Below are 27,422 nucleotides of genomic sequence, written 5' to 3' on the forward strand. Positions count from 1 at the left end.
AATTCATACAGTCTCTTTTATGATATATATATATATATATACTTCATAATCAGAGGATTATTTAAGTGATGTTTAAAAAAATTAATATCTTTATATCCAAAATCTAAGTCCTATAATCGCAAAATCCTAACATAAAAAACTCTAAAATCATCGCATACAGTGGAACCTGTTATACGAGATAAGCCCATACGATAAGTTTTCTTTGGCTTAGGGGTGCTATTCCCATCGTTTATATAAGGGGGATATACTAAATTGACGTCTCTTTCGTTTTTGCCACAAAAGTGGGTTAATTGCCCAAAAAGTCACCAATTTTCACTTTTCCTCATACTTAATATGAATTTTTCAAAATGACACGTAAAATTACAAACTAAACTTATGTTCTCACGTTTAGCAAACTGTCTATCCCTCCATCAACTTTAGCACATTTTACTGATGTTGCGATAACGGTGCACATGTAACGCTAACGGTGGACCCATAAATTATTTAATAATATTAAATTTATTAAAAAATATATAACAACAAGAAGAATTAAAGTAAAGACCAAAGGGGGGGTGCCGACTGTGGGGGCCTCGTCCACCACCCCCAGACGAGGCTGCGGCCTCCTTAGCCGCATTGCCCACCGCCGGAAAGCTCTGGCCATGCCCCGGCGCCCTTCTCATCACGACCATCACCCCTCCTCCTGCGAGATGCCCTCTTCAACCCCGAGGTCTCTTCTACTCCTCTCCCTTTTTGCCCCAGTCGGTGGACTCGAACCCTAAGTCTCCGTCTCCTTCCTCTGCTCCTCTTGGTGAACCCGTGTCCCTACGCTCCCATTGCCTTCCTTGTCGGGCCTCGAAATCGCAGCTCGGCCCCACCGCATTCTCCTCCACTGGGCTCACCGCTCTGCCGCAACCAGCGCCTGCTCCGCTTGACCCCAACGCCTTCGGTCTCCTCCACGTTCTCTGCTGGCGATTATAGATCTTCTCCGTGCTTCCCAGCTTCAAGCTCAGCCCCTTCACCGAGTTCCTCCGACACCGAGCTGAGCATCACAGCTCTGACGTTGACCTCCCAGAGCTCCAGCGTCGTTGTCCACCTTATCGAGCTAAGTGCATTTTACGCTCTGCCTCTCAGTCTCTGCTATTCTCTCTCTGTTTCTAAGTCTCTGCGTCTCTCTCTATCATTGACGTTGCAGTTCCAGTGACCATTCTCCAGTGCCGATCGCTGATGAAGGCCACTACTGCCTGTGTTTGTTGCGCCTCCTCCATCCCTTTCTCAGTAGCCCATGTCCTGGGCCCTCCTCCTCAGCTGTTGCAGCTCTATTCATCCTCTATGTCGTCGTCGCCACCTGCACCTCCTTTCGTGACTGAACTGACAAGAGAGCCACGATTGCAGACAGTGGAGCCCATTCTACCGGCGGCGGAGTGAAATCCCCAATTTGCCTTAGGCATAAGCGAGGGTAGGGAAGGGATAAGGGGGCCTAATTGGAAAAATAAAAAATGAAAAAGTTACACGGCGGATTTCCGTTGTCCACTTTGGCGCCGTTAGTTTGCCACGATGGAAAAATTTGTGAACTTTTGACGATTTGCTAAACATGAGAGCGGAAGTTTAATTGATGATTTTATGTCATTCTAAATGTTCATGTAAAGTGAAAAGTTGGTGGTTACCCATTCGATTTCTCTTAATTTTTCTATGTGAAATTATAAATTTCAACACGGAATTTAAATCTATAACTATCTATAATCTATAACATATATAAAAATGTAAAACTCAAAAAATGTTTCTCAATTTTTTTTTAATTTCTATTTTGCTCTTCAATATATAAAGATATATTTTAAAATGTCTATTTCATCATTTCAATATATTTGGACAATTGCTACTTTTTGTTGCATCTATTATTATAACTAGAATGCCCATCCGATTCGTACCTCTTCGATTAGAACAATTAACCGCCTTCTTTCTCTTCTTCACCCCAATTCCGCCAACGCCCTTTCTTCCCAATGTTGAGCTTTTCCCCGAAAAATTCCCTCTACAAAGCGCATCCCCGTTCACGGCCTTTCGTCCATTTCCCGTTAACTGATTGAAAAAGGTCAAATGATTACCCCACATAACAAACCGATTGCAGTCTGGGAGATTTCTCAATCAAGACAAACCAGGAAAGAGAAGAAGACAAACGAGGCTAGAGCCAAATAATTTGTGTGTCCTTCATTTCATGTTCCATTTTTGTAAATTGAGCCTTTTTTTTTGTTTTTACTGTGAGTGGTAATCCAAAGAAGCCATGAATACAAAAGCAAGCCTTCCATGTATCTCGATCGCTTCTTTTCTTTCTTGTGCCGTCCTCTCACTTCACCGGTACGAAAAAGTCTTATATGTAACTATTATATGTAACGGAATTAACGTAATAAAATCACAAAAAACATAAAAATTTCTATTTTGGTTATACTTCTAATAACCAATAGAAATTAGAATACTCCAGAGAGAGTTGTGATTTTACCACGTAAACTCTGTTACATATAACTATTACATATAAGACTTTCTCGGCCGGTACACCCTCCGCTTTGAGAATCCACCCTGCCATGCATACTCAGTGCTTCCTTTTTTTTCCCTTGCACTTTCTTGCAGCATGCACCAGAGGCTGCCGCTGCCGGGAAAACTCGCCTACCAGACAATTTGTGTTGCTGCACAAGGTTCTCACTCGCTCAGTTCCACCATTTCCACCTTTGGAGATAAAACCTGCCGGTACGTCGAAACCCACTATTGGACGAATTCTCACGTTCAGTTCTGCTGCTTAATTTCACCCGAGCAATCAATATCTACTGGTTTGCCTAGAATTAACTGTTTGATCTATTTCAATCCTCAGTCTCGTCCCCACTGCTCTCTTATCATCAACTGATGCTTAATCGCCGTGGTCATCATTATATCTGTTCCTATCTTTTCCACGTATATCTCTTTTTCCTCCAAGACTTTTGTGCCCACTGCGTATTCGATAGAATTCTTCCTTTCTCTTTGTTTTTGGAGCTGGTAACCAAATTGAGGGTTGCTCACAGTGTTGCATTCAGATATGTTCATCGTATCCCCTTATATTTTATCTTACTTATATAAAGAGTCCTGATAGATGCTACATTATTTGCCCAGATTATGAATACATGTGTCAATCAGAGTAGCAGCCAGAGGAAGCATTGAATATGGCGGTGGAGCTCATTTCGTAGATAGAATCCGATAACTGCTGAGTCCTCTCAGATGAAAGAAATAGAGAGATCGTCTAATAAATCAAATAATCAATCTTGTAGGAATTTGGTGATATGTATTACATGATAGCTTTAATTTTTCTACTTTTTTTTGTCAATTCTTATTAGGTCACAATGTGTATTTATACTTATCCCTCTAAAAACTGGCTTTGCTTGAACTCACAACATTAAATTGTGCCTCTATGGGGGCGCCCGTATCATCATGTAATGCCTGTTGTTATTTATTTATGTTGGAGGGACAAATGCCCATTGATAACTCGGGAAGATATTGTTAAATGTTAATATAGTTAATGAATTATAAATGTTCAATTGCCACCAAATACTCAAGCAAACTGTTTGTTTTCTCTAGCATAATTTATCTCTTAGGACACACTTGTACTTCTATTATTTTCTACAAGACTCAAAGCAGGGTTTGTTCCTTTGGTTGATCGTCATTGTTTGGGTAATTGCCTTTGTGATGCTCGGGACACATTTGAACTCTTCACTATGTAAGTGGCTGAGTTTTGGTTCATTTGTAAGTTGATATGCTAAAACTGAAAAAAGAGGAAAAGACATTCATCTTGCTTGAATTTTATTTTTATCTCTCTGTTCGAGAATTTTAGATCTCTAATAATTACTAATTAATTAGGAGGTGGTTATTTGCGTTGTTAGGTTCCTTTCTGTTGCACATTTTGAAGAGGCTGTTGCTGAACTTGGTCTATCTGCTACAGGTAATACCCTCGAATGTTCATTCATTAAAGCTTTTTCTCTTACGCACTTGGTTTCCTCTTTATTAAATTAATAACAGTTTTTTCCCCTTAATTTATATTTACTTGGCCTTTTCGACCACGTTGGCTTAGACAAAAAAATAAGGTAAATATGCTTACTCAACGCATGCGCCCCATGTACAAGCTTTTTTGCCATTAGAGCCTTCCTGATGCGGCAGAAGACTTGGCAAGTCGGTACCTGGAAAAAAATAAGTTATGACGGCCCTATTTTGAAGGAAATGGCCTCCGGAGCAAAACTCACCGCTTCGCCATGATTTTTCGATATTTAAGGCAAATTCTATCGTTTAGGGCCTCAAACAGGCAATTTATGTTAATTAGGGTGTTTTTGCAATTTTTGAAAAGTTGAGTTCTTTTTATGCAATTTAGGTTTATTAATACCCTATTTAAGCTTTCTGTAAGCCCTAGGGCAAGAGAGTCGACTTTTGATTATCAATAAAATTCAGATCTTTCGTGCTTTGTCCAATCTCGGATCGATTCGAGTTTGATGTCTATTTCCTGGTATTCGTAGAATCAACAGGTATAGAAGGTTATAGTTCCGGTATTCGTGCACGAATCAATGGGTCTGTGATGGTTACTCGCATTGTACGCTGCATCAGTTGGTATCAAAGCTGCGTTCGTTCTTGGATCAACGATGCCGCCCAAGAGGAGGGATCGTGTGGAAGATGTTTATGACCGTGATAATCTGCGACATCTGGAGCAGAGGCTGGGTCAGCTAGATTAGAGGAATCAGTAGAGGGATCAGAGGCTGGATCGTATGGTGGAGCAGCTAACACAGCAGATGACTGCACTTATGGAGAATCAGAATCTGAGAAACCCTAATTCGAATTCTGACCTTGATCGAGAGGAAACTGAAGCGGAGTTGGAAAGGGAGAATTTTTTCGCTGATGTTCCACGAAGACAGCAAAGGGGCCCAATCGAGGAAGACAGGCAATGATGGGAGACGAGCATTCGGACCGATATTCCCGAATTCCAAGGGGGTTTGCAGCCAGAAGAGTTTTTAGATTGGCTGGCAACGGTAGAAGAGGTTTTGGAGTTCAAGGGGGTACCTGAGACCAAGCGGGTACAGCTTGTGGCAACTCGGTTGCGTGGTAGGGCGTCGGCGTGGTGGCAGCAGGTGAAGCTTACTCGTAGTAGGATGGGCAAACCGAAGATCACGTCATGGGAAAAGATGAAGAAAAAGATGAGGGCTACCTTTCTGCCCTATAATTTTCAGAGGATCATGTACCAACGCCTGCAGAACTTGAGGCAGGGCAGTAGATCGGTGGATGATTACACCAATGAGTACTACCAATTGGTTGCTCGTAACAAGCTTCAGGAAACCGAGGATCAACTGGTGGCGAGATATATTGGCTGGCTGAGAGTGCAGCTATAGGACACGGTTAATTTGTTCGACCCTATTAACGTGTCTTCCGCCCATCAGAGGGCCCTGATTATCGAAAGACAACAGAAGCAAGCGAGCAGCGGGGTGTTCGGTGGAGGTGTTGCCGTTGCAGGAACTGGTGGGGCCGTCCGAGTTGGCGGTAGTAGTGCTGTTCCTGGACGTCCGATGAGGCCTGCCAACATTGTGCCGAGCAGTAACGGGGCGAAGTGCTTCAAGTGTGGAGAGCCCGGGCATCGGCAATCTGAGTGCAGAAAAGGGGAAAAAAGGGCGATGTTTATTGAAGAGGAATTGTCTGATGACGCAGTTTATGTAGCTGGAGGTTGAGTTTGACGAGGAGGAAGAAATTGTGACTGGAGATGGAGTGCCCAATCTGGTGGTGAGAAGGTCTTGTATAACCCCGAGAGTTGCGGACGAAGACTGGCTGCGTAACAACATCTTCCAGTCCACCTGCACCGTCGGAAATAAAGTCTGTCGTTTCATGATAGATTTGGGCAGCTGCGAAAACATCGTATCGGCTGAGGCCGTGCAGAAGTTGAGCCTGCGAAGTGAGCTACATCCCAAATCGTATAAGCTGGCATGGCTGAAGAAAGGAGGTGAAGTGAGTGTGTTGAAGCGCGCGTTGGTTACTTTCTCTATTGGCCCTCGGTATAGGGACTCTGTGTGGTGTGATGTTGTCATGATGGACGCGTGTCACTTGTTGTTGGGAAGGCCCTGGCAGTTTGATAGGAGCGTGAGCCATGATGGACGGACCAATAAATACAGCTTCACACATAAGGGATTAAAGATTGTGCTGGTACCAAACAGAGGGAGGGACGCTATTGAGCCCGAACCTGCGAATCCGGTTACCGCAACCAACTTGCTGTCCCTTGCCCGATTTCAAGAGGAGTTGCATGATGCAGAGTATATGTTTGCTCTCGTGGGCAGGGAGGTTGTGGAGGACGGTCTTACATCTTGTGAGTCCTTACCGATCTTGAAAGAATTTCAGGATGTCTTTCCTGAGGAGCTGCCAAATGGTCTACCACCCTTGCGAGACATCCAGCACCATATCGACTTGCAGCCTGGTGCGGCCCTTCCGAACAGACCACACTACAGGATGAGCTCGGCTGAACATGAAGAGTTAAGGAGACAGGTGGAGGAGCTGATATCGAAAGGGTTTATTTGGGAAAGTATGAGCCCGTGTGCTGTCCCGGCACTTTTAGTGCCTAAGAAGGATGGATCATGGCGTATGTGTGTAGACAGTCGAGCCATCAATAAGATAACGGTCAGGTATTGTTTTCCCATTCCTCGCTTGGATGATTTGCTTGACCAACTGAGTGGTGCCAGGATTTTTACGAAGCTGGACTTGAAGAGTGGATATCACCAGATTCGGATTCGTCTTGGAGATGAATGGAAGACCGCATTCAAGACTAGGGAGGGGTTATATGAATGGCTGGTAATGCCGTTTGGGCTGTCGAATGCACCGAGTACGTTCATGAGAGTGATGAACCAGATTCTGCGGCCTTTCATTGGTCGGTGTGTGGTTGTGCATTTTGATGACATCTTGATCTACAGCGCCAACCCCGAGCAACACCTGGCCCACTTGCGTGAAGTCCTCTCTGTTCTTCGACGCGAGAAACTATATGCGGCGTTGAAGAAATGTGTTTTTATGAGGTCGGAAGTTCTTTTTCTTGGTTATGTTGTTGCTGCTGATGGTTTGAGGGTTGACTCATCTAAGGTCGAGGCAGTCAGGCAGTGGCCTAGACTAACGGGCATTACTGAAGTCAGGAGTTTCCATGGGTTAGCCTCCTTTTACAGGCGGTTTATTCCTCATTTCAGTAGTATTATGGCTCCCTTAACTGACTGCATGAAGGGAGGCAAATTAGAGTGGACTAAGGGGGCAGAAACGGCATTCCATAATATTAAGGAGCGTTTGACGACCGCCCCGATTATTGTCCTGCCAGATTTTCAGCAACCCTTTGAGTTGCATTCTAATGCATCGAAGGTGGGAATTGGAGCAGTCTTGAGCCAAAACAGCAGGCCAATTGCTTTCTTCAGCGAGAAGCTGACGGGGGCGAAAGTGAGATACAGTACCTACGACGTGGAATTCTATGCGGTAGTGCAGGCGATTAAGCATCGGCAACATTACTTTTTCCACAAGGAGTTCATTTTGTATACCGACCACGAGGCCCTGAAACACCTCCATAGCCAAGATAAGGTGTCAGCTCGTCATGCATCATGGGTGGCTTACCTAGAGCATTTTACTTTCGTGGTAAAGCACAAGAGCGGAGTCACTAATCGCATTGCAGATGCTCTTAGTCGGAGGCGTAGCATTCTGAATAGGATGACGGTTGAGGTACCAGGTTTTAGTTCTTTTGCTGAGTTGCTCGAAGTTGATCCCTATTTTTCTGTGATGCTAGCTAAAGTTCGGGCTGGAGAAAGAACATAATACGTGTTGTAGGATGGTTTTCTTTTCAGGGGAAATCAACTCTGTATTCCTAATTGTAGTTTGCGAGCCCACATTATTCAGCAGCTACACGGCGAGGGTCATGTGGGAAGAGACAGGACATTGCAGCTGGTCCAATCATCGTATTTCTGGCCTACAATTCGTAAAGAAGTGGAGAAGTACGTCCAACGCTATAAGGTTTGTCAAGTGTCCAAGGGTACAGCAACTAACGCGGGGTTGTACATGCCCCTGCCGATTCCCTCGCAGCCATGGGTGGATATCAGTATGGATTTCGTCCTCGGCTTGCCCCGTACCCAAAGAGGAAATGATTCTATATATGTGGTCGTAGACAGGTTCTCCAAGATGGCACATTTTATTCCGTGCAAGAAGACCACTGATGCTGTGCGAGTTGCTCAATTGTATTTTCGGGAGGTCTACCGTCTGCATGGTCTGTCAGTCTCTATTGTGTCTGATAGGGACACCCGCTTCTTGAGTCATTTTTGGCGGAGCCTTTGGAAGATGGTGAACACCCAGTTGAACTTCAGTACGGCGTATCACCCGCAGACAGATGGACAAACAAAAGTGGTTAACAGGTCCTTGGGCAATCTGTTGAGAGGTTTAGTAGGGGAGCACATGAAGAGCTGGGATCAGAAGTTAAGTCCAGTGGAGTTCGTGCACAACCATGTTGTTAATCGCAGCACTGGTTTCAGTCCATTCCAAGTGGTATATTCTGTTACTCCTCGGGGTCCCCTTGATCTGTTACCCGTGCCGGATAAGACCAGGGTTCATGGGAAGGCGGCTGACTTCGTTCACTCGCTGCAAGAGATTCATGAAGCTGTACAGAATAATTTGAAGAATGCTGCCATGAAATACAAGGCTGTTGCTAACCGAAGGAGAAGGCACGTGGAGTTTGAAGTTGGCGATTTTGTTTGGGCTGTCCTTACAAATGATCGATTTTCTGCTGGTGACTACCACAAGCTCGCTGTTAGAAAGATTGGTCCTGTGGAGATCGTTGAGAAGATCAATTCGAACTCCTATCGGCTTAAACTTTCTAGCCACATTCGTACTGCCGATGTGTTTAATGTTAAGCACCTGATTTCTTACACAGGTGATAGCTCGGACGATGACGATTCGAGGACGAATTCTCTCCACCCAAGGGAGAATGATGCGGTAGAAGACCCGGCAAGTCGGTACCTGGAAAAAAATAGATTTTGACGGCCCTATTTTAAAGGAAATGGCATCCGGAGCAAAACTCACCACTTCGCCGTGATTTTTCGATATTTAAGATAAATTCCATCGTTTAGGGCCTCAAACAGACAATTTATGTTAATTAGGGTGTTTTTGTAATTTTTGGAAAGTTTAGTTCTTTTTATGCAATTGAGGTTTATTAATACCCTATTTAAGCTTTCTGTAAGCCCTAGGGCAAGAGAGTCGTCTTTTGATTATCAATAAAATTCAGAGCTTTCGTGCTTTGTCCAATCTCGGATCAATTCGAGTTTGATGCCTATTTTCTGGTATTCGTAGAATCAACAGGTATAGAAGGTTGTAGTTCCGGTATTCGTGTGCGAATCAACGAGTCTGTCACGGTTACTCGCGTTGTACGCTGCGTCACTTCCCACACTTAAAAAAGTCTGAAGTGAAATAATGTTTTATAGTGACATATTATTATTCTTAAAGAAAATTATAGATATGAAAAATTGATGGACATGCATAATCACGTACAACGCACGTGACTTTCTGGCTAGTTATATAAAGGGAATGAACGCGCAGTTGGCCATGAATATGTTTTAGAAATGAGTTGACGAAGACATTTCTGGGGTTTTCCCATTTAACAAACAAGGTTTATGCGTCTAGAAGGAGATTGATAACGAAAAGGAAACAAAAGGGCAAGAGAATCTCATTGGTGAAATTTAACATAAATTTCTTAATTTCACACGATTGTACTGTCATTACAACAAATTCTTTTTCTCGGCTCTAAGGTTTTTCTACGATCTTATGTTATATTCTTTTGATTATTATTGGTCTATCCCGTTAATTAAGTAATTTGGGGCGTAGAGTGAGTCGCAGTGCTCTATAAATTGGAATTGAAGGTCTACGTGGGGCTGACTTGCCATGTAGTAATGCATGAATGCAGATATATTTATGTGTGTGAGAGTTATTACATATATATATATATATATGATGGTTTTGCTCTCTTGAATATCTCCAGAGAAGTTGTTGATGATCGCACATCGACGCCTTGTTCACAGGTAGCTCGATCTCTGGCTTTCTTTTCGTTATGTTAATGATTTTTTTTTTCTGGGTGAATATGAAGAGGCCGAAGCCCAGATATAAGAAGAATTAAAGAAACTAGGAAGTACATAGGCAGGGTCTGAACACACCGACAATTTCGCCGGAATAGAGAGCCTGAACACCCTCCGGTGGAGAAGAAAGAAAATGAAGACCCCGCGGAAGACTGGAAAACTTCCGAGCGATCCAACTAAGCACATGATCAGTTACCCTGATCCTTCCTTCTTTTGGATGAGCCAAAAAAGAATATACGGTGATTACAACAGCATTAATATCTTTCTTTGGCTGATATATCCAATAAGAATTGAATTATTGATCTCAGGTACTCCTCGTAAAATGCATGGAGGCGGTACAACATTTCATAAATATGGATGTGTCGTATTTATTAATTTTTGGGTCAATATATAATTTCTCAATCTTTATATAAGAAGGGACCTATAGCAACTTTTATCAAGAAGTCCAAATCGGACGCAGGAGAGGAGAATTGTACAAGCTTGAGAACAGATTCATCTCAAAAGTAAGCCAGAGCCCTTGTTAGTATTTCTAGAACAAATGTTGTAGGGTTGGTTTTTCCAATCCGTTGACACGGCACTTCCTCATTGGTCCACATTTTAGGACTAATTTGTAACACTATTGAAGGTTTGTGAGATAAAAATAGGAAAATAAAAAATGTAAATACTTAAAAAAAAATTATGTATAATGGCGATCCATATTAAATGAGGATAAATATAAAGGCTCATATTAATTTTATATGGAATGACAAATTTAAAAATTCATACGGAAGAAGCAGCGTTGCTCTGGCCCCCAATATTTCTCAGATCAAGAAAGATGTTGCGGCGGTCAAAGTTTGACCATCATTTATTTAATTAAACATGAAAGAGAGTTTTGCTTCTGGTGCATGCTTTTTATGTTGGCGTTGTCAAACGTACCTGCGCCTTTCATGCGTTCGTCGGGCAGATCTATTTTATCATTAAATCTTATTTTCTTTCCCAACGTAATATCACATTAAATCTTAATCGACCGCCCTTTGAACTAAATGTTTTCGGTAAGAGAATTTGTTGTATCCTTCTAATGATCCTCCTAATCGCCCAAACACGATGGCATTTGATGTAATTCATAAACATCCACTGACTATTTATTATACGTGGGTATTAGAATAAAGTATTCACTGTTTGGCCCAAATGAAAATTGTCCAATTTTTGAGCTGCAATTGTCGTCTGGATCCTATACCTAAAGTAAGTTTCTCCGTAAATCCGACACAGAGGCAGGTCTGGCCTTACATCGCTGTGAAAGATAATATGAAATATAATTTTTCCTTTGTAATGCATAAAGATGAAGTAGCCTCCTAGGTTCATCGTTCTGCTGCATGGGACAACTGATGAGGGAAAATAAGGTCCTCGAATTGCAGAATTCTCTAACTCGTAATCTCATGTTTGATATGAGGAGGAAACGGAATATAATAAAAAGTAATGGATTTGATAGAACAAAATATAATGGTGGTATTAATAAAATTATGAAAGAGTAATTCTTTTTACTGAACTTGATAATATAAAATAATGTAAATAAAAATTGGAGTTGTTTATTAATGGCAAAATTACACCATACAATATGAAAAAAATTTGGGTTATTTCAAGCGATTAAAGGGAATAAGTGTTGAATTCGAAAAGATTCGCATTATACAGTGTTATTTTCTTTTTTCTAATAAGTTAATATTTATATAACCAATATGGGTTGTTTCAAGTGGTTCAGTATTTATTCATTTTAAATAAATTTTCGGGAACGTTGAGAGAGCTTTATCTCGTAATGAGTTGACCCGGTTTAAATTGAATTAGTCAGTTTTTTGGACTTTTGAATATTACGGTATTGATGAAAAGTTAACATTTATATAGAGATATAATATAAATATTTATATATATAGAGAGATATTTAACATTTATATATATATATATATATATTCTATACCAACATTAATTGAACTGGTGGGCACCAAACGTAAAGTAAAGGGAGAAAGAAACATCAATTCGCATTATGGCAATCGCAGAACTTCTTGATGAGAAAGAAGTTGGGCCATGTTTAACAATGTAAAAAGATGTCTATAGAAGAATCAAATGGGTGTAGTGTAGTGGCACATATCATCGTCCGGTAATCAAGGGATTTTATATTTTTTATTCAGTTGGACTTTTTTAGATATTAGAATTATATTTCATTGTAATAGGTTTGAATCTCCCTTATAATCAGAAAAAAAAATATATATATATATATGTATGTATGTATATGAAAGTTTTACCTATTTGGATTCCCAAACAATTGATTTTAACTTTAACTTTAACTTTAACTCAACACACTACACAACAAAAACACACAGTTCCCAATTCAAAAATTTTAACTTTAACTTTAACTCAACACACTACACAATAAAAACACACGTTTTCCAAGTCAAATTTATAATCACATCTCATTTGTCATTTTCCACAATCAAAATCAAAATCAAAATCAAAGTTACTTTAACTCTAAATCCAAACGCTAAATTAAATTTGTTAAATAACCATCATTTGGGTTGATCAGGTAAAAGATTGCGGATGATAAGGATATATGCAGTATTTCATTTTTGGTGATAAGATGTGCACCAATTTTATTGGAAAAAGAAGCCACATGTATACCAAACTCTAACGACACTCACTAGTAATTTTGGATAAAATTATAAACACCTAATTGATTTATCTTTTATATGCACAATTAAGAAGGAAAAAGAAAAACAAGAGCTTCACCCTTAGTGTCCGATCTGGCTGAAATCTGAATTAATCAAGATTTATTGAATTTGCCGAAAATCTGGTGATGCACATCGAAAAAATTTAAAAAAATGTCTTATTGGTTGTCGTGCAAAGACGAACGTGAATCTAAAACAAGATGTGGATCTAAGCCTGCATAAAAGATTTTGCATATGAGAATAGAATTTCAAACTTACAACTTCATGTCCTAAATGAAGCATCAACTACAATATGTTTCCAATTATAAAGCCCACAAATTTAATATAAAAAAATAGAAATTAAATAATGAATTATAGGAAGTCTCACTGCCAATAATCAAATTTAAAATCTTCTTATTTCGAGAATATATTATGTGTAATAAGTATATCGCTTGACATTGTATCACAAGATATATAAAATGATCTTTTTTTTAGTAATAGATTTTTTTTGTGACATTTCTAAAAAATTATACTAAATTGAAGAATCCTTATTGATTTGTGGTACAGATGATATACCCACTACATATAAGACTTCCTCTCCTATTCAAATGAGTGCATGTATCACTATTGTATGCCATCTTTTTTGGAATGTAATAATTTTTGTATAGAATGCTTTTGACTAAGTCTCCCTCGCTGCTGAAGTAATCTTCATCATCTGCCATTATCGAGGAATAAAATATAGATAGGTTTACTAATGCGAATTGATTTAAATATTTAAATATTTATTTTTTTAAGTGAAATCGCAGATTGAAATCTTTTCCATAGTAGGTCCATTTGAATCAAACTGAATTAGTTAAATTAGTTATCCCGTTTGGATTCAGAGTTCGTTGATTTTAACTTTAACTTTAACTTAAACTCAACACACTACATAACAAAAATACACATTTCCCAATTCAAAAATTTTAACTTTAACTTTAACTCAACACACTACATAACAAAAACACATGTTTCTCAAGTCAAATTTATAATCACATCTCATTTATCCTTTTCTACAATCAAAATTAAAATCAAAATCAAAGTAACTTTAACTCTGAATCCAAACGGCCTCTAAGACTCTTTGTCTTCTGCATATCAAGATGTACATAAGAAAAAAAATAATTTTTTTGCCATTAATCCAACAGACCGTTAACTCAGGTACTAAAATTCCATTTCTTCCATCAGTCTTTGACTTTGGGTTTGTTATTTTTCATTTCATTTGAATAAGAAGAAGCTGAGGGACGGAGAAAAGGACTCGGTTGCTTATTTTAACCAATTTGACCGAATCAAAACCAGTATGATTTTTGTACTCATTGAGCCCTACTTCCATCCCAAGGTCTTCTATAAAAGGCAGAGCGAACGCTCTCGTCTCTTCATCCGCATAGCACACACAAACAAAGCCAATATTGCTAACGCAAGCCCTTTCTCCCTTTTGCTTTTCTCACTATCTCGTCAACTTTTATCTTCCGCCCAGCACAAAACTAATTAAGAACCAAAAATGGCTGAGAGCCCCATTCGGTTTACGAGTTGCCGAGGTGTGGCGTTTGAGGTCAAGCCTCATGCAGACCCATTCGCCATCACCAAGCCAATGAGCAGCCCCGAAGCAGGATTGGGAAGCAGGCGGTTTTGGCTCCCTTGGTCTAGAGGGAGCTCGTCCCGTGTTGCTCCCTCCTCGCTGATCCAACGGTCGGTCAGCCGAGCGAGCAGCCACTTTTGTGATCTCGATCTCGATCTTGATGAAGATGATGAACCACTCTTCCCCTTGGAGATGCTAGAGGAAGGCAAGGCTGAGGACGAAAAGCTTAAGCAGGGTCCACCAGCTAACTCCTCTTCTAGCCAGCGGAAGCAACCCTCGAAGCCTGCTCCAGCTCGGAAGCAGGGTTCAAGGTTGTCGGTCATATTGCTCGATCAAGGCCTGTTCACGGTCTACAAGCGTCTCTTTGTCATTTGCTTAATCTTGAACATTGTTGGTTTGGTCCTTGCGGCCACGGGACACTTCCCTTACGCAAGGAACAGGGCTACCCTCTTCTCCATCGCCAACATATTTGCTCTCACGCTTTGTAGAAGCGAGGCCATCTTGCGAGTCATCTTCTGGTTTGCAGTCGAGACCTTGGGCCACTCGTGGGTGCCTCTCTTCATTAAGACAGCAACCACGTCTCTACTTCAGAGTCTTGGTGGAATCCACAGTGGCTGTGGAGTTTCTTCCATCGCATGGCTTATCTATGCTTTGGTCCTTGCTCTAAAGGATCGGGAAAACTCCTCTCCCGAGATTATTGCAGTAGCCTCCGCCAGTCTTGGCCTCATCTGCCTGTCGTCCCTGGCCGCATTCCCTCTTGTCCGTCACCTCCACCACAACGTGTTTGAAAGGGTTCATCGATTTGCCGGGTGGAGCGCGCTAGCCCTTGTTTGGGCCTTTGTCATTTTTACTGCCTCCTATGACCCAAAGACAAAATCTTACTCAGACCAGTTTTGGTCCAGGCTGGTCAAACGGCAGGAGTTCTGGTTCACAGTAGGGATCACCATACTGATCATCATTCCGTGGCTAACGGTACGACGTGTTCCAGTCAAGGTGACTTCCCCATCTGGTCATGCCTCGATGATCAAATTCCAAGGCAGTATCAAGGCAGGCATCCTGGGTCGTATCAGCCCGTCCCCCCTGTCAGAGTGGCATGCGTTCGGCATCATCTCTGACGGGAAGAGCGAGCATATGATGCTTGCTGGTGCGGTTGGGGACTTCACTAAGTCACTAGTCCACAACCCGCCCAGTCACCTCTGGGTCCGGCAGGTCCACTTCGCCGGACTGCCCTACCTTGTCAACATGTATGACCGAGTCCTCCTAGTAGCCACGGGATCGGGGATATGTGTGTTCTTGTCGTTCCTTTTGCAACCATGCCAGGCGAGCGTGTGCTTGCTTTGGGTGACGAAGGGGGTCGAGCAAAACTTTGGGTCGGAAATCAAGCAGATGGTGAACGGCCACCCAAAGGACAAGGTAATAGTGCACGACACGGCAGTGTACGGGCGTCCAAACGTGTCGGAGATGAGTGTGGATGCAGCGAAGAAGTGGGGAGCGGAGGTTGTGATCGTTACGAGCAATCCCGAGGGCAGTAGGGACGTGGTAAACGCCTGCAAGTCAGCAGGAATTCCCGCATTTGGTCCCATATGGGACTCCTAAAAATTATATATATATATATGTATATTATATATGTCCTATTGTAAAGGTTCCAATTTCGATACTTTAGTGAAACTATCGGTGCTCCTTTATTAGTTATTAGGATTTTTATTTCATTGTACTAAACTTACGAGCTTCTTTTATAACCACAACTAAGACAACCATTTGCAAGTCCCGATCCTTTACGTACTCATGTAAGTTCCTTTCTACCCTTTTGCTCTCAGCAAGGCCGTCGGGTTTGGGGGATGTGGTTGGTCGCCGACCTTAAAAATTGTTATACATAGGGTTATATAAAGTCGAGTTTACCTTAGTCTTCATAAAATTATCTTATTTCGTCTTCCATGAATGTACAATCTGTTTTCTATTATTATTATTATTTTCTATTGCTCAACATGATACTCTTTATTTTGCCTCCTATGGAGTTTTTCCCTCCTTAAGCTCCCGGATACGTCCTTGTGCATATTACATATCTATGTGTTCATGAAAATTAACGAATTTTGAGTCTGGAGTCCCAGGTATCCCGAAACTCAATGATCATCGATTAATTCAAGTTCGAGTCTAATCAGTGTATGAAAGGATAAAATCCTTCCAATACTGGAGAAAGAAATATAATAATTAATGAGTTTTCCAACCTTGCTTTTCTCACATTTTTCAAACTTTCATTGTCTTCCTTTTTGCTATTTGGGATATTCAACTACTGATAAACTTTTCGAAATTTATATTTGACCTTTTCTACTTCGGAAGAGTAATAATGAGTGCAAGAAAAGGGCTGTGGCTCATGTCATAGCCTATGATAAAGAGATTTCGGGATTCCCATTAGTGTGGTTTTCTTACGCATAGTAATTTATTTTGCTTTTTCTTTTGCTTCCTCTAAACTAAACACGGTGAACAAAGGGGTGCTATAGAGTGGTGGCAAGCAGAGATGGATTTAGGGGCACAGGGGCGGTCGCCCCTTGAAATCGATAAAAATTATGAAACTTCAATTTAATGTGTTGAATTTATTAATTTTTTAATGAAATTATTTCCCCATTAACTTTACAATATAAAATTTCTTTGAACTTCACCGCCTCATACAAAATTCTAATACTCATCCCTGGTGGCACATATCGTAATAATTCCTACGACATAGATCTTTTAAAATCCATGATTAGCGGTGCATTTCAGCTCTGATGATGGCATGTCATGAATTCGAAGCTGACTTTTGTATGTGCCAACAGATGTATATATGTTGACGGATTCTTTTTCAAACAGATTACAGTGAAAAGGAAATGGAACTGATCTGTTTCAATTTCGATGCCGTATACGACAAGAGAATTTCGGCTTAAAAAGCAAACATTTATCAGAAGTAAATGAAATATTGCGGCTATGCATCCAATTTGACACTGTCAGCTCCTTTATTAAATATTTGGTTTTTGTATGTAACAAGTTTTCATTACTTTATGAATATGAATTGCAGATGATTGCCTAATTGAACTGACTGCTGCCAGTGACCAGTAAATCGCTGACATATAGATTTGACGCATAACTTGCTTATGGGATGTTAGATTTTAGTTAATAAAAACATATTCATTTAATCAAAGAGGGTACAGTGAAATGGCCTAAATTTTCATCTAATAATCAAGAGATTTTAGATTCAATACTCACTGTGGAATTACTTGTATCGTTTTATTAGTTATATCATTATTTATATTTCAATATAATAGACGCACATAGGGCTTCCTTGTAATCGGAATAAAATAATTTTATTTACTTTTGTTTGCTAGCTTGATCCATGTACTAATTAATTAAGTTTAATTATTTACCAAAAAAATAAATAAGATTAATTATTATTTCCGTAGACTATGCTCCATTACCACGGTCACGAAGGCTCTGACCACGGTCATGGAGCTCAGTAGATGTAGAGCATGGTCCTTAGTCCCATGAATGTGTGGTCACAACCGTGCGGTTAGGGCCACACAGTCCTTAAAACGTGATGATAAATCCCATTTCACTCTGCAACCTCGGTTTGTCCAAAGATGCGTGGTCTAAAGTCAACTATTAAATACTAGCCTAATGAATATGCAATCTGAACTTCTTAACAAATATTACAGAGAGACAAATGTACGTACACTGCAATTGTTATGTTGTCTAGAAGGACCAACATTTTTTTATTTTCAATTATAAGAGAGGCTAGTGAGTGTAATATGACAAAATAAAATTTATCCTATCTAATAAAGGAGCATAAATAGTACCACCACGAGAATCGAATATCTAACTTTTTGGTTATCAGGCTTGCGCTACTGCGCTACCCCTATTTCTTGAAGGGTTTCCTTTCTCGAATGTCCAATTTATTAGAGAAAAGGAGAAAAGAATAATGTCTAATGTAGTCAGTTACCAAGGAGAGAGGTTAGAGGTGGAGAAGTAAAGCGGCCATAGATTAGACCCTTAGAAATGTGCCCATAAGCAGCATCAGTTAAATGGATCCCGTCCCAGTTCACATACGCTGATGGATTTGAGCACGCTCTCGAGCCAGTGTGGCCGCACCTAGCCGAGTTGTTGAAATTGTATGGGCCGCCACCTCCACAGCATGCCTTCAAGGTCCCTTCCTTAAATCCTGCATTATATTTCAGTACAGGTTTGAGATTAATTATAGACCAGTTTAACTCTTTCAAGTTCGAAATATTTAACCTAATAAATCAAGTACAGTTTGTCGTATGAACTATCGCTATCAAGACGTCAACTGAACTTCCGATACATAGTTAGGCTTGCCTCATGTAGGGAGAGGAAATTGCTCAAGTTAGAAGTTTATACACAAAGCAATATTTAATGCCATTTGATCTCCCACATGGTCTTTCTAGGAAACTATTGGAATTGATTTTGAACTTCATCACGAATTAATAAAGATGTTAGACAATCTACCTGAAATAAGAGAAGCCATTTAAGCTTACCGTAACGTTTTGGGGTGTGATATAAACGCATTGCGGCACCATAATAGTCAGCATAGGTGATTCTTGCGTGAGGGTATTTCAGCCTCTGCATTTGCAGCGATCGCTTCAGTTGTTGGTTGTGATAACGAGCGAAAGCATTATAAGCTTTCAGACAACCAGTTCTTGGATCATAGTCTGATTGGTTCGAGGTCGGACCAAATATGGTCAAGTAAACCGCCGAGCAACCAATTGGCAAATTTCCAGGCACCATCACATCCATCGCACCTTCCTCTATGAGCATCTGCATTCAGAAAAGAACGGAAAAAGAAGGGATGAAGCAAATGCAGCTTGTAATCGAAACTGGTCCCCCTCAGGGAACATCCAATATCGAGATATCCCTATGGTCCTGCTGGATCAACATGAAGCCTATCCTTGATCTAGTGGTCCCATAAGGGGCTAGGATTTCACGGAACCAATAATTTCACCGCATCCCTATGACATTGTAAAGCGGCCAAATGAGTAGTTTGAGACTTTTATGAAATGGACGAACAAGTTAACCTCACTGCATTAATGCGGCTTTCTAGTCACGTGAAAGGTGAGAAAGGTTTACAATGACTTATAGTTATCCGATCATTTCAAGAAACCATTCCTTGGGTCGTCTGTATGCTATCAGATTGAACTTTTCATGATATAGGAATTCATCACAAAAGATTGATCCGATGACTTGCAAGCAAATTATAGAGAAAGAAGAATAGGAGTACGTTTCAAATATTTAACATACGCTGGTGGCTTTAGTAATTGCTCCAACCACTAAGGGCGCCAAAGCTTGTGCTTGTTTAATGCTTCCACCAACAAAGAAAGGATAATTGTAATCGTTTCCACCAATCTCCCCCACCAGAAATAGCGACTTCTTGAAGTATTCATCACATTCTGTTATTCGATGACCACACATTTTTCAGTAAATCAAAGTGTCACCGAGAGTAATTGAAGAGAAATAAAATCACCAGCCACGAGGCATTAATTCGGAAAATCTTCTTTTGTAAATTGTACCCTGCTTTGTGGAGCACAAAGAGGACTTGAACTTCTTGAACCAGCCAAGCTGAACGCTTAGCGAATCATTTGTCCACACAAGCGGTCCAAGCCCCTGCGCATAGAAGAATTGCGTGTCGAGCGCTGTGGCACCGGAAACTGCAAAACTCACTCCAGTCTTCACATGTTTTTTCTCCCGAACTATATCTAGATACGGTGGAAGATGTGGTAAACCAAATGCCTCAGCTGCGAACATCATGAGCCACGTATATTTCCGTTATGAAGGTAGAGCATAATCTACGATTACTTGGTGGTAATGTTATCAATTAATACATGCCGGTGCCATTGAAATTAGACCACAGGCATGTAGTGATCAGTATTACGATGACTAGTGTTTATAGCCGTATATATCCACAGACAAATATATGATAATATTTCCCAAGAGATAAGAAGAAAAACCGTACCGATATAGTCTATAATGAGTCGTCCATCTGAACATCGGCCAGTTGCATGCCGAAAGAATGTCTCTCCATAAGGAAGCTTCCCGATGACTGGAAATGCCAGTGCCCCCGAGAGGAGGAAGTTCCCAGTGTCACTGAGGGAGTCACCGAAGTTGTAAATTGCGTCGTACTTGTGGTGGATGGATGAAGATGTCTTGAAATTTTGGAAGAAGAAGAAGAGGACGATGAGCAACACTGTCTTCATTATTGTTCTTTTCCTCTCTTTGAGTGGGAAGAGTGTCCGGAAATGTTTGAGATGGAGTATAATAATACTGCAGGAGAGACTTGGGACTGTCATGATTTGGCGAATTTATAACAAGAGAGAGATGGCAAATAAGGTCATGTCTGGAGTTATTGTTCCGGCCAACCGCATTGGTCATAAGCAGGTGGAGTTTTAAAATTATGTGGGCACAGCTTCAACTATATTTTACTTCTGCCATTGAATAGGCCGTGGTGAAGCTTTTACATAGCCAACCACCATGATATACGTACAGTAGCATCAAGGCCTTGCCTTACTGATCCTTTTCTTTCTGCCCCCGTGCACGTGTCTTCCCTTGAGAGCATAGGAAGCAATAATAATCTACGATTGTACCATGAACTAAACAACCTACGGAAAGGGGGATAATGGACTGGTTTTGCAATCGTGCTCTCTACGATAAAAGTCAAGACGTATCTATCTACGAGGCTTTGCGAGGCTTTATGAGGCTTGTCCTTGCTTTTGAGTTGGGCGAGCTGCGGCTCTGCTTGTCTTAGCTGGGGCTGAAGCGAGAGGTTGCCCGGCGGATGGAGATTGCTTGGGATCTGGTGGAGGGATAGGATATTTTTCCTGTGATGAAGACACTTTAGCTTTCTTTATGAATGTGCTCAGGAAGTCTTTGGGAATTGCTCGAGGTTTTACCTGAAAATATAAAAAATAAGTTAGAAACATACCTTATTTAAGTGTAAAAGGAAGCGTATGGTTATGGAACAGCCAGGCCCTGTAGAGATCCTCTTCTTTGGTGAAGAGGGTATACCAAGGGGTGACTTCATTCTTATGAGGTCGAAGCTTTAATTTATTGCTTTGTCTTCCAACCAATATGATTTGAAAGGCTTGTCTCTGCAGTCTTTAGTGGTCAAATTTTAAGGAAACGAACCGGAGCACTTTACCAAAAATCAAGAATCGCTCCATCCAGCTATTTTTTAAGGGATTTTACCCATAACACAAGTCCTGGGTTTCCTACTCCTAAGTTAAAGAATCCTACTTTTATCCTTATCTTACTGTGCCCGACGATTTTTCTGGTCCTCCATGTGAGCCTCTTTCTAATTTATAGATGAATCTAATAAGGTCAATGCTGTAATCCACTCCCTCTGTCTTTTCGCACAAAAGGACGAAGCTGTTCCTAAATAACCAGCTCGTCGCAGTCAGCTGCCCGGGACTAGTTGCTAAAAACTCTAAGCATGTTTTTGGCCCTAGTTCACAAAAGGTAGTCCTAAAACCCTCCCTTAAGAATTGCTGACTGTAAATAGTAAAGGTAGCTTGTCTAAGTTGCTCGTTGTCATTTTAGAGGGAGGAAGACAAATCAAAATTGGACTAGTCATGCTAGTTGTCAATATACATGAGACTTCTAAGATCTTATCCATTCCACCTCCATAAGATATCTATATATATGTGTGTCGTTGCTTGTAATGATTATGCCATAGAAGCCTATAGATGCTAGAGGTGTGCTAGTAAATGCTAGTAATGCTAGAAAATCAAAGAGAGTGTTACAGTATGTGTATGTAACTCCCATGTAAATGCATACATGTGGATGTTCTTTTAAGAGAATATATTTCTACTTTTTCTATCCTCCACATATTTTCCATTGCCTCCATCGATTCAATAAACACACACAACCAACTAGCATCAAAGAACCCGAAATTTCTAACATCTTGGTATCAGGGCGAGGTTCCCCTTCAAAAGCTCCATCAACTTAGATAGCCATGAACTTGTCAAGTAATGACATGGCCTTCAACTACTCCCAACGAGGTATCCCAATCTTCGTTAGAGAGAAGTACGAGATATGGAGCATTCTCATAAAGACGTTATTCAGCGCCCAAGACCTTTGGGATATCGTGGATAATTCCTATGAAACTGTGAGTGCAAGTCTGGAGGAATTGGGGCTCGGTTTGCACAACAGCTAAAGCAATACAAAGAGAATCAAATGAAAGATGCAAAAGCATTGCTTTTCATCCATCAGGGGCTAAGCAAATCCATTCTTCCAAGAATCATGGGTGCGACTACACCATGAAGGAAAGTGAAGATGTGCAGGAATTCTCTTTGAGAGTTTCTGTTATAGTCAATCAAATTAGAAGCTATGGAGATACCATTGAGGATAAGAAGATGGTACATTAAATTCTAAGGAGCTTGCTAGCTAGATTCGAGTACATAGTTGCTGCAATTGAAGTATCAAGGAATTTATCAACTTTCTCCATCTATGAGTTGATTTCTCTTGAAGCAAGCAAGAGGAGAATTAGCAAATTGTTGACACAAAGTTTGGAGCAAGCCTTCCAATCAAAGATGAGTATCAACAAACAAAAATCTCAAGACGATGATGCAAATAAAGCAAGTAGCTCTACCTAGAGATACTCCTCGCATGGCCGAGGACGTGATAGAAATCAACATAAAAGACGAGGAAGAAAGGGCCATTTCCTCAAAAGAAACTTCAATAACTACAACAATCTAACATGATTGAATATGTAGAAATGTCGGACATGAAGCCAAAGATTGTTGCTACACGTGTAAAAGATGCATAAATCCAACCCACTCAGAAAAGAAATTGTTGGTATAAGAATAAGGAAGACGACCATGAAACAAATTATTTAGAAGAGCATAACGACAAATAAAATATATTATATAGATGCATGAACGCTCAACAAGATCCATAATATATTTGATATTGCGATAGTGGTTGCAGCAATAACATGACTGGAAACAAAGGTATATTTATAATGTTAGATGAAAAATTAAATTCTGAAGTCAAGCTTGGAGATTGAAAATGGCACAAGCTAGCAGGAAAAGGAGCAGTAGCAATCAATACCAAGGGTGGTAATTCTAGGCTCATTCAGGATGTTTTATTTGCACCTGGGTTAACAGCAAATTTATTGAGTGTTGGCCAGTTGGTACAGAAGAGGTACAAGCTTAATTTTGATAATGGTCATTGCATCATTATTAATAAGAAAAAAATATCACCATGGCAACTATTAAGATGAGCTTAAATAAAGTATTTTCCTTAGCGTGCCACTAGATGCCAAATTAGCATTGAAGAGTGTGAAGGATGATGAATCTTATTTGTGGCATCTAAGATATGGTTATCTGAATTACAACTGTCTACCATAATTATAATGAAAGAATTTGTCAATTATGACGAAAGAATTCGTTAAAAGAAGAATTTAATTTTATAAATTTTTAGAAAATTAATATTTTCAAAAAATTATTAATTATTCCAAATTACGAATTTTTAATTTTATTAATTTTGTTATTTTGATGAATATTTCGCTATGTATTTTATCACTAGATGTTTCATTTGAAAATTAAAGATCAATTTTTCATGACAAACGACATTTATTACAACGAAATCATCTTAATATTGTGACATTTCATTTTGTCACGATAAAATGATTTATAACTACAAAATTTAACTTTGCCACAATATCTGATATGATATTGGGATAAAGTAATATTTTGTCACGACAAACTTATTAAGACAAGCTTATTCTAATGAAACCTGTGGCAAAAAAAATTTGTCACGAGAAACATTTGAAGACAAATACCAACCAAATTTTTATAAAAGAATTTGTAGCAATAGTCTAATATTCTTGTAGTGAAGTATGATAGTGCAGATAACAATCTATATGAGTGTTTTAATGGACTCGTATTGAAGGCCAGGGCAAAACCATTGATTGATATGCTTGAAGAGATTAGAACTAGTATTATGATGAGAGTGGTACAAAAGAGGGAGTTGATGGCAAATTCTAATGATGAGTTATGCCTTATAGTGAGGAAGAAGGTAGAAGAAAATAAGTTGAAGAGTAGATTTTGCATTCCAATTTAGGAAGTTCCAAGTCATAGAGCACGAAAAATGGTTGTGGTTGATTTGAACAATTGGACATGTGCATGTAGAAAGTGGGATGTCAGTGGAAACCCCCATCATGAAGCTATTAATTGCATTAATTATGGCAACAAAAGATATTGAAAATTTTGTGGATGAGCATTTGAAGAAGGGCAGATATATATGAAGGCATATGAGAATCTTATGTTGCCACTAAGTGGCAAAAGGATGTGGATGCAGCCTACTGATGGAAAAGTGATGTTCCCAAAAGTGAAGAAACAACCTACAGACCTAAAAAGCAAAGGAAAAAAGGACGTAAATGAACAAGAAAACAATCCTAGAAAAAGATATGAGCTCCAGTGCAGAATATGCAAAGGATATGGCCACAGTAAAAAAAAGAGCAACAACCAGACCAAGTAAGTAATCTACTTTTTAATGTTGCTATGCTCTTTTATGGATTTTTTACAATTTTGTCTTCTTGATTATTGCAAGTAAGAAAGAGAGGGAAGCCCCCAAAAGAAGTCCCTCCACAACAATTAACCATAAGTAGTCAACCGCACTCTTCTAGGAATAATCAATGAGTTGGTCAGTAGCATACTCAGTTATCCTCTTCTAGAGTTCATGAACAAGTTGCTCAATAAGTAATGTTTCAATATGTTTAACAACATCCATCCTTAACAAGGTGCCTAAGGTAAAAAATGCTAATGGGTATGCATTGATATGTTTATCCTTATGGCGATTGCTGCAGGTAAAAAGAAGAGGGAGGTTGCGAAAAAAGGTTCCTCCATAATAGTTAGTAGTCAAGCACACTCTTCTAGGGGTAATTAGGAAGTTGGTGAGCAGCGAACTCAGCTATCCTCTTCTAGAAGACAAGGACATGCAACCGAACATGTGGTGTTTCGAAAAGATCAACAGCATCCATCATCATGTCACGACCCGAAATTTTAGCAGAGTTTCCTAAATTTTACTCAATATCCATTATCACATACACTATTAATATTAAACCTGCTTTCCACACTTTCAAACATATAATCAATTCAGCAAACTCTAATATGTATATACCTCTCAAGAGTGTAATTTTTCTTAACCACAGCACTAAACCAACTAATCAAAAGTTTCTGGTCGTAATATAGCTATAGCATTCTACAAGAACTTACTACTTATACTATGAGGGGGTCTATCTGCCAAAAATCCTTAATGCTGATCCCCGTTGTCCAAAAAGTGCTCCTGTGCAGCTAGTCTAGCTCCTAGCTCATCTGAAAAAATATATATATGTAGGGGCTGTGAGTTGCATCTAAGTGAGTACTATGATCCAACGTAAAATGAACTAATATACTACTATCACGATTCACAAACAATCAATCACATATACATATATATACATATTCTACCATAATATTGAATCCAATACCAACATAATCCTTTCACACAACTCATCGACAAACAATCTCAAGTAACAACGATATTGCCATAGGTCGCATTTCCTTACGACAAAATTATGACGGTACCATGACCTCGCACATTTCAAAGAAGTCATCCGCATATTCACATAACATATCTCATAAGTGGGGGCCACCTATTAACCTATGGCGGTAAGAGTTGACCTCCATTTATATTCTGCCGGTCCAGCAGCCGACAAGCCCCTATCTATATTCGGTCGAGTCCAGCGGCCGATCGGGCCCCTATTTGTATTCTGCCGGGTCCAACGACCAATCAGGCCTCTTTTATAATTCGCCGGGTCTAGTGGTCGCATGGCTACAATCAAACAATCACAAGCATACTCAATAAATATATCAGACTATGTTCCTCAATCATTCGGCCACCTTCACATCTATAACCATACATATAAATATTTATTATCATTTTACAATGGAAGAAAGTACTCACAAAGACCCCTCAAAAATATAACTCAATGAGCCAAGCCTTCTAGGTATATAGTTTCGGTCTCCTCAGCCCCTATAAATTATAAACATGGTTAGAAAATTAAGTATAAATATGTATATGCATATATATTTCCAACTTAATCTATCTTTGGAATTTTCATGATGAACTTCAACTTAGTGAAGATTATCCACATCAAATTCATAACACCAATTATGAAGTAACCCTATTCATAAACGGAATTTCATATCAGTTATTTTACATGATGTAATAGGAAATAAAACCAACATCGATAACTCTAAGCATACGTCAATCTTGCCTAATGACTTTATGAACCCATCTCATCCTTTAAGCAGGCTTATATCTTACCATTCATCTCGAAAATAAGTGAAGTGATTCAATGAAAAATAAATCGAATTTAGGCTACTCAAACAGTGAGAATAAATTTAGAACCTAAACACTAGAAAATAAATTTCCATGCTTGGTTGATGAACCTCATAATTTCAACCAATTGAGAGAAAAATGCTAAGACCTCTAAGCCATTATGTAAACCATTGTATACAAGGGCCAACATTACGGCCAAAATCTGAAAGCAAAATATTAATCTCAGCCATGGCATTAACACCACGTGACCATATCACATATCGATTATCTAAAATCACTAGAAATGATACTGTCCATTTCTTCATGAATAAATTCTATACTCAAACTGCCTTATAACATTTCTTTGTATAATTCTTCATTTTAACTAATTGATTTCAGCTAGTGACAGGGCAATTAAATGAATCTAATAGGAAATAAAACTAATACCAACTCTAAGCAAATGACAAGTGTTCTTAATTACTTCATGAACACAATTCCAAATTTTAACTTACTAAAATAATTATAAAACACTCAAGCAAAACAGCAAGGGCAAACCAAATGCCTCGAAAAAATTCAACTCCTAAAATGCTAAATCGAACTATCAATCCAACTTATTCCACTTACCACTCCAAAACAGATTTCTACTTCCTAATTTTAAAGAAACAGGTAACGCTAAGTGAATTGAAGACACAACCAAACTGG

The 27,422-nt window shown here is 39.6% G+C and overlaps 2 protein-coding genes across 2 annotated transcripts; one reads left to right on the forward strand and one right to left on the reverse strand.

Annotated features, from left to right (window-relative positions):
• The first annotated feature begins 14,198 nt into the window (after positions 1–14,198).
• LOC116207358 (adenylate-forming reductase 03009-like) lies at positions 14,199–16,397 on the forward strand. Its single transcript, XM_031540267.1, has one exon. It carries the CDS (start codon positions 14,304–14,306, stop codon positions 15,975–15,977), a length of 1,674 nt encoding a protein of 557 aa, XP_031396127.1. The 5' UTR covers positions 14,199–14,303; the 3' UTR covers positions 15,978–16,397.
• Positions 16,398–18,082: 1,685 nt separating this feature from the next.
• LOC116206615 (GDSL esterase/lipase At5g45910-like) lies at positions 18,083–20,713 on the reverse strand. The gene is made up of 5 exons (XM_031539390.1): positions 20,374–20,713; positions 19,931–20,155; positions 19,662–19,810; positions 18,902–19,181; positions 18,083–18,567 (listed from the first exon to the last, which is right to left on the reverse strand). Exons 1-5 carry the CDS (start codon positions 20,705–20,707, stop codon positions 18,341–18,343), a joined length of 1,215 nt encoding a protein of 404 aa, XP_031395250.1. The 5' UTR covers positions 20,708–20,713; the 3' UTR covers positions 18,083–18,340.
• Positions 20,714–27,422: the final 6,709 nt, after the last annotated feature.

Source organism: Punica granatum, chromosome 5 (genome assembly GCF_007655135.1).
Source record: "Punica granatum isolate Tunisia-2019 chromosome 5, ASM765513v2, whole genome shotgun sequence".
Classification (NCBI taxonomy): domain Eukaryota; kingdom Viridiplantae; phylum Streptophyta; class Magnoliopsida; order Myrtales; family Lythraceae; genus Punica; species Punica granatum.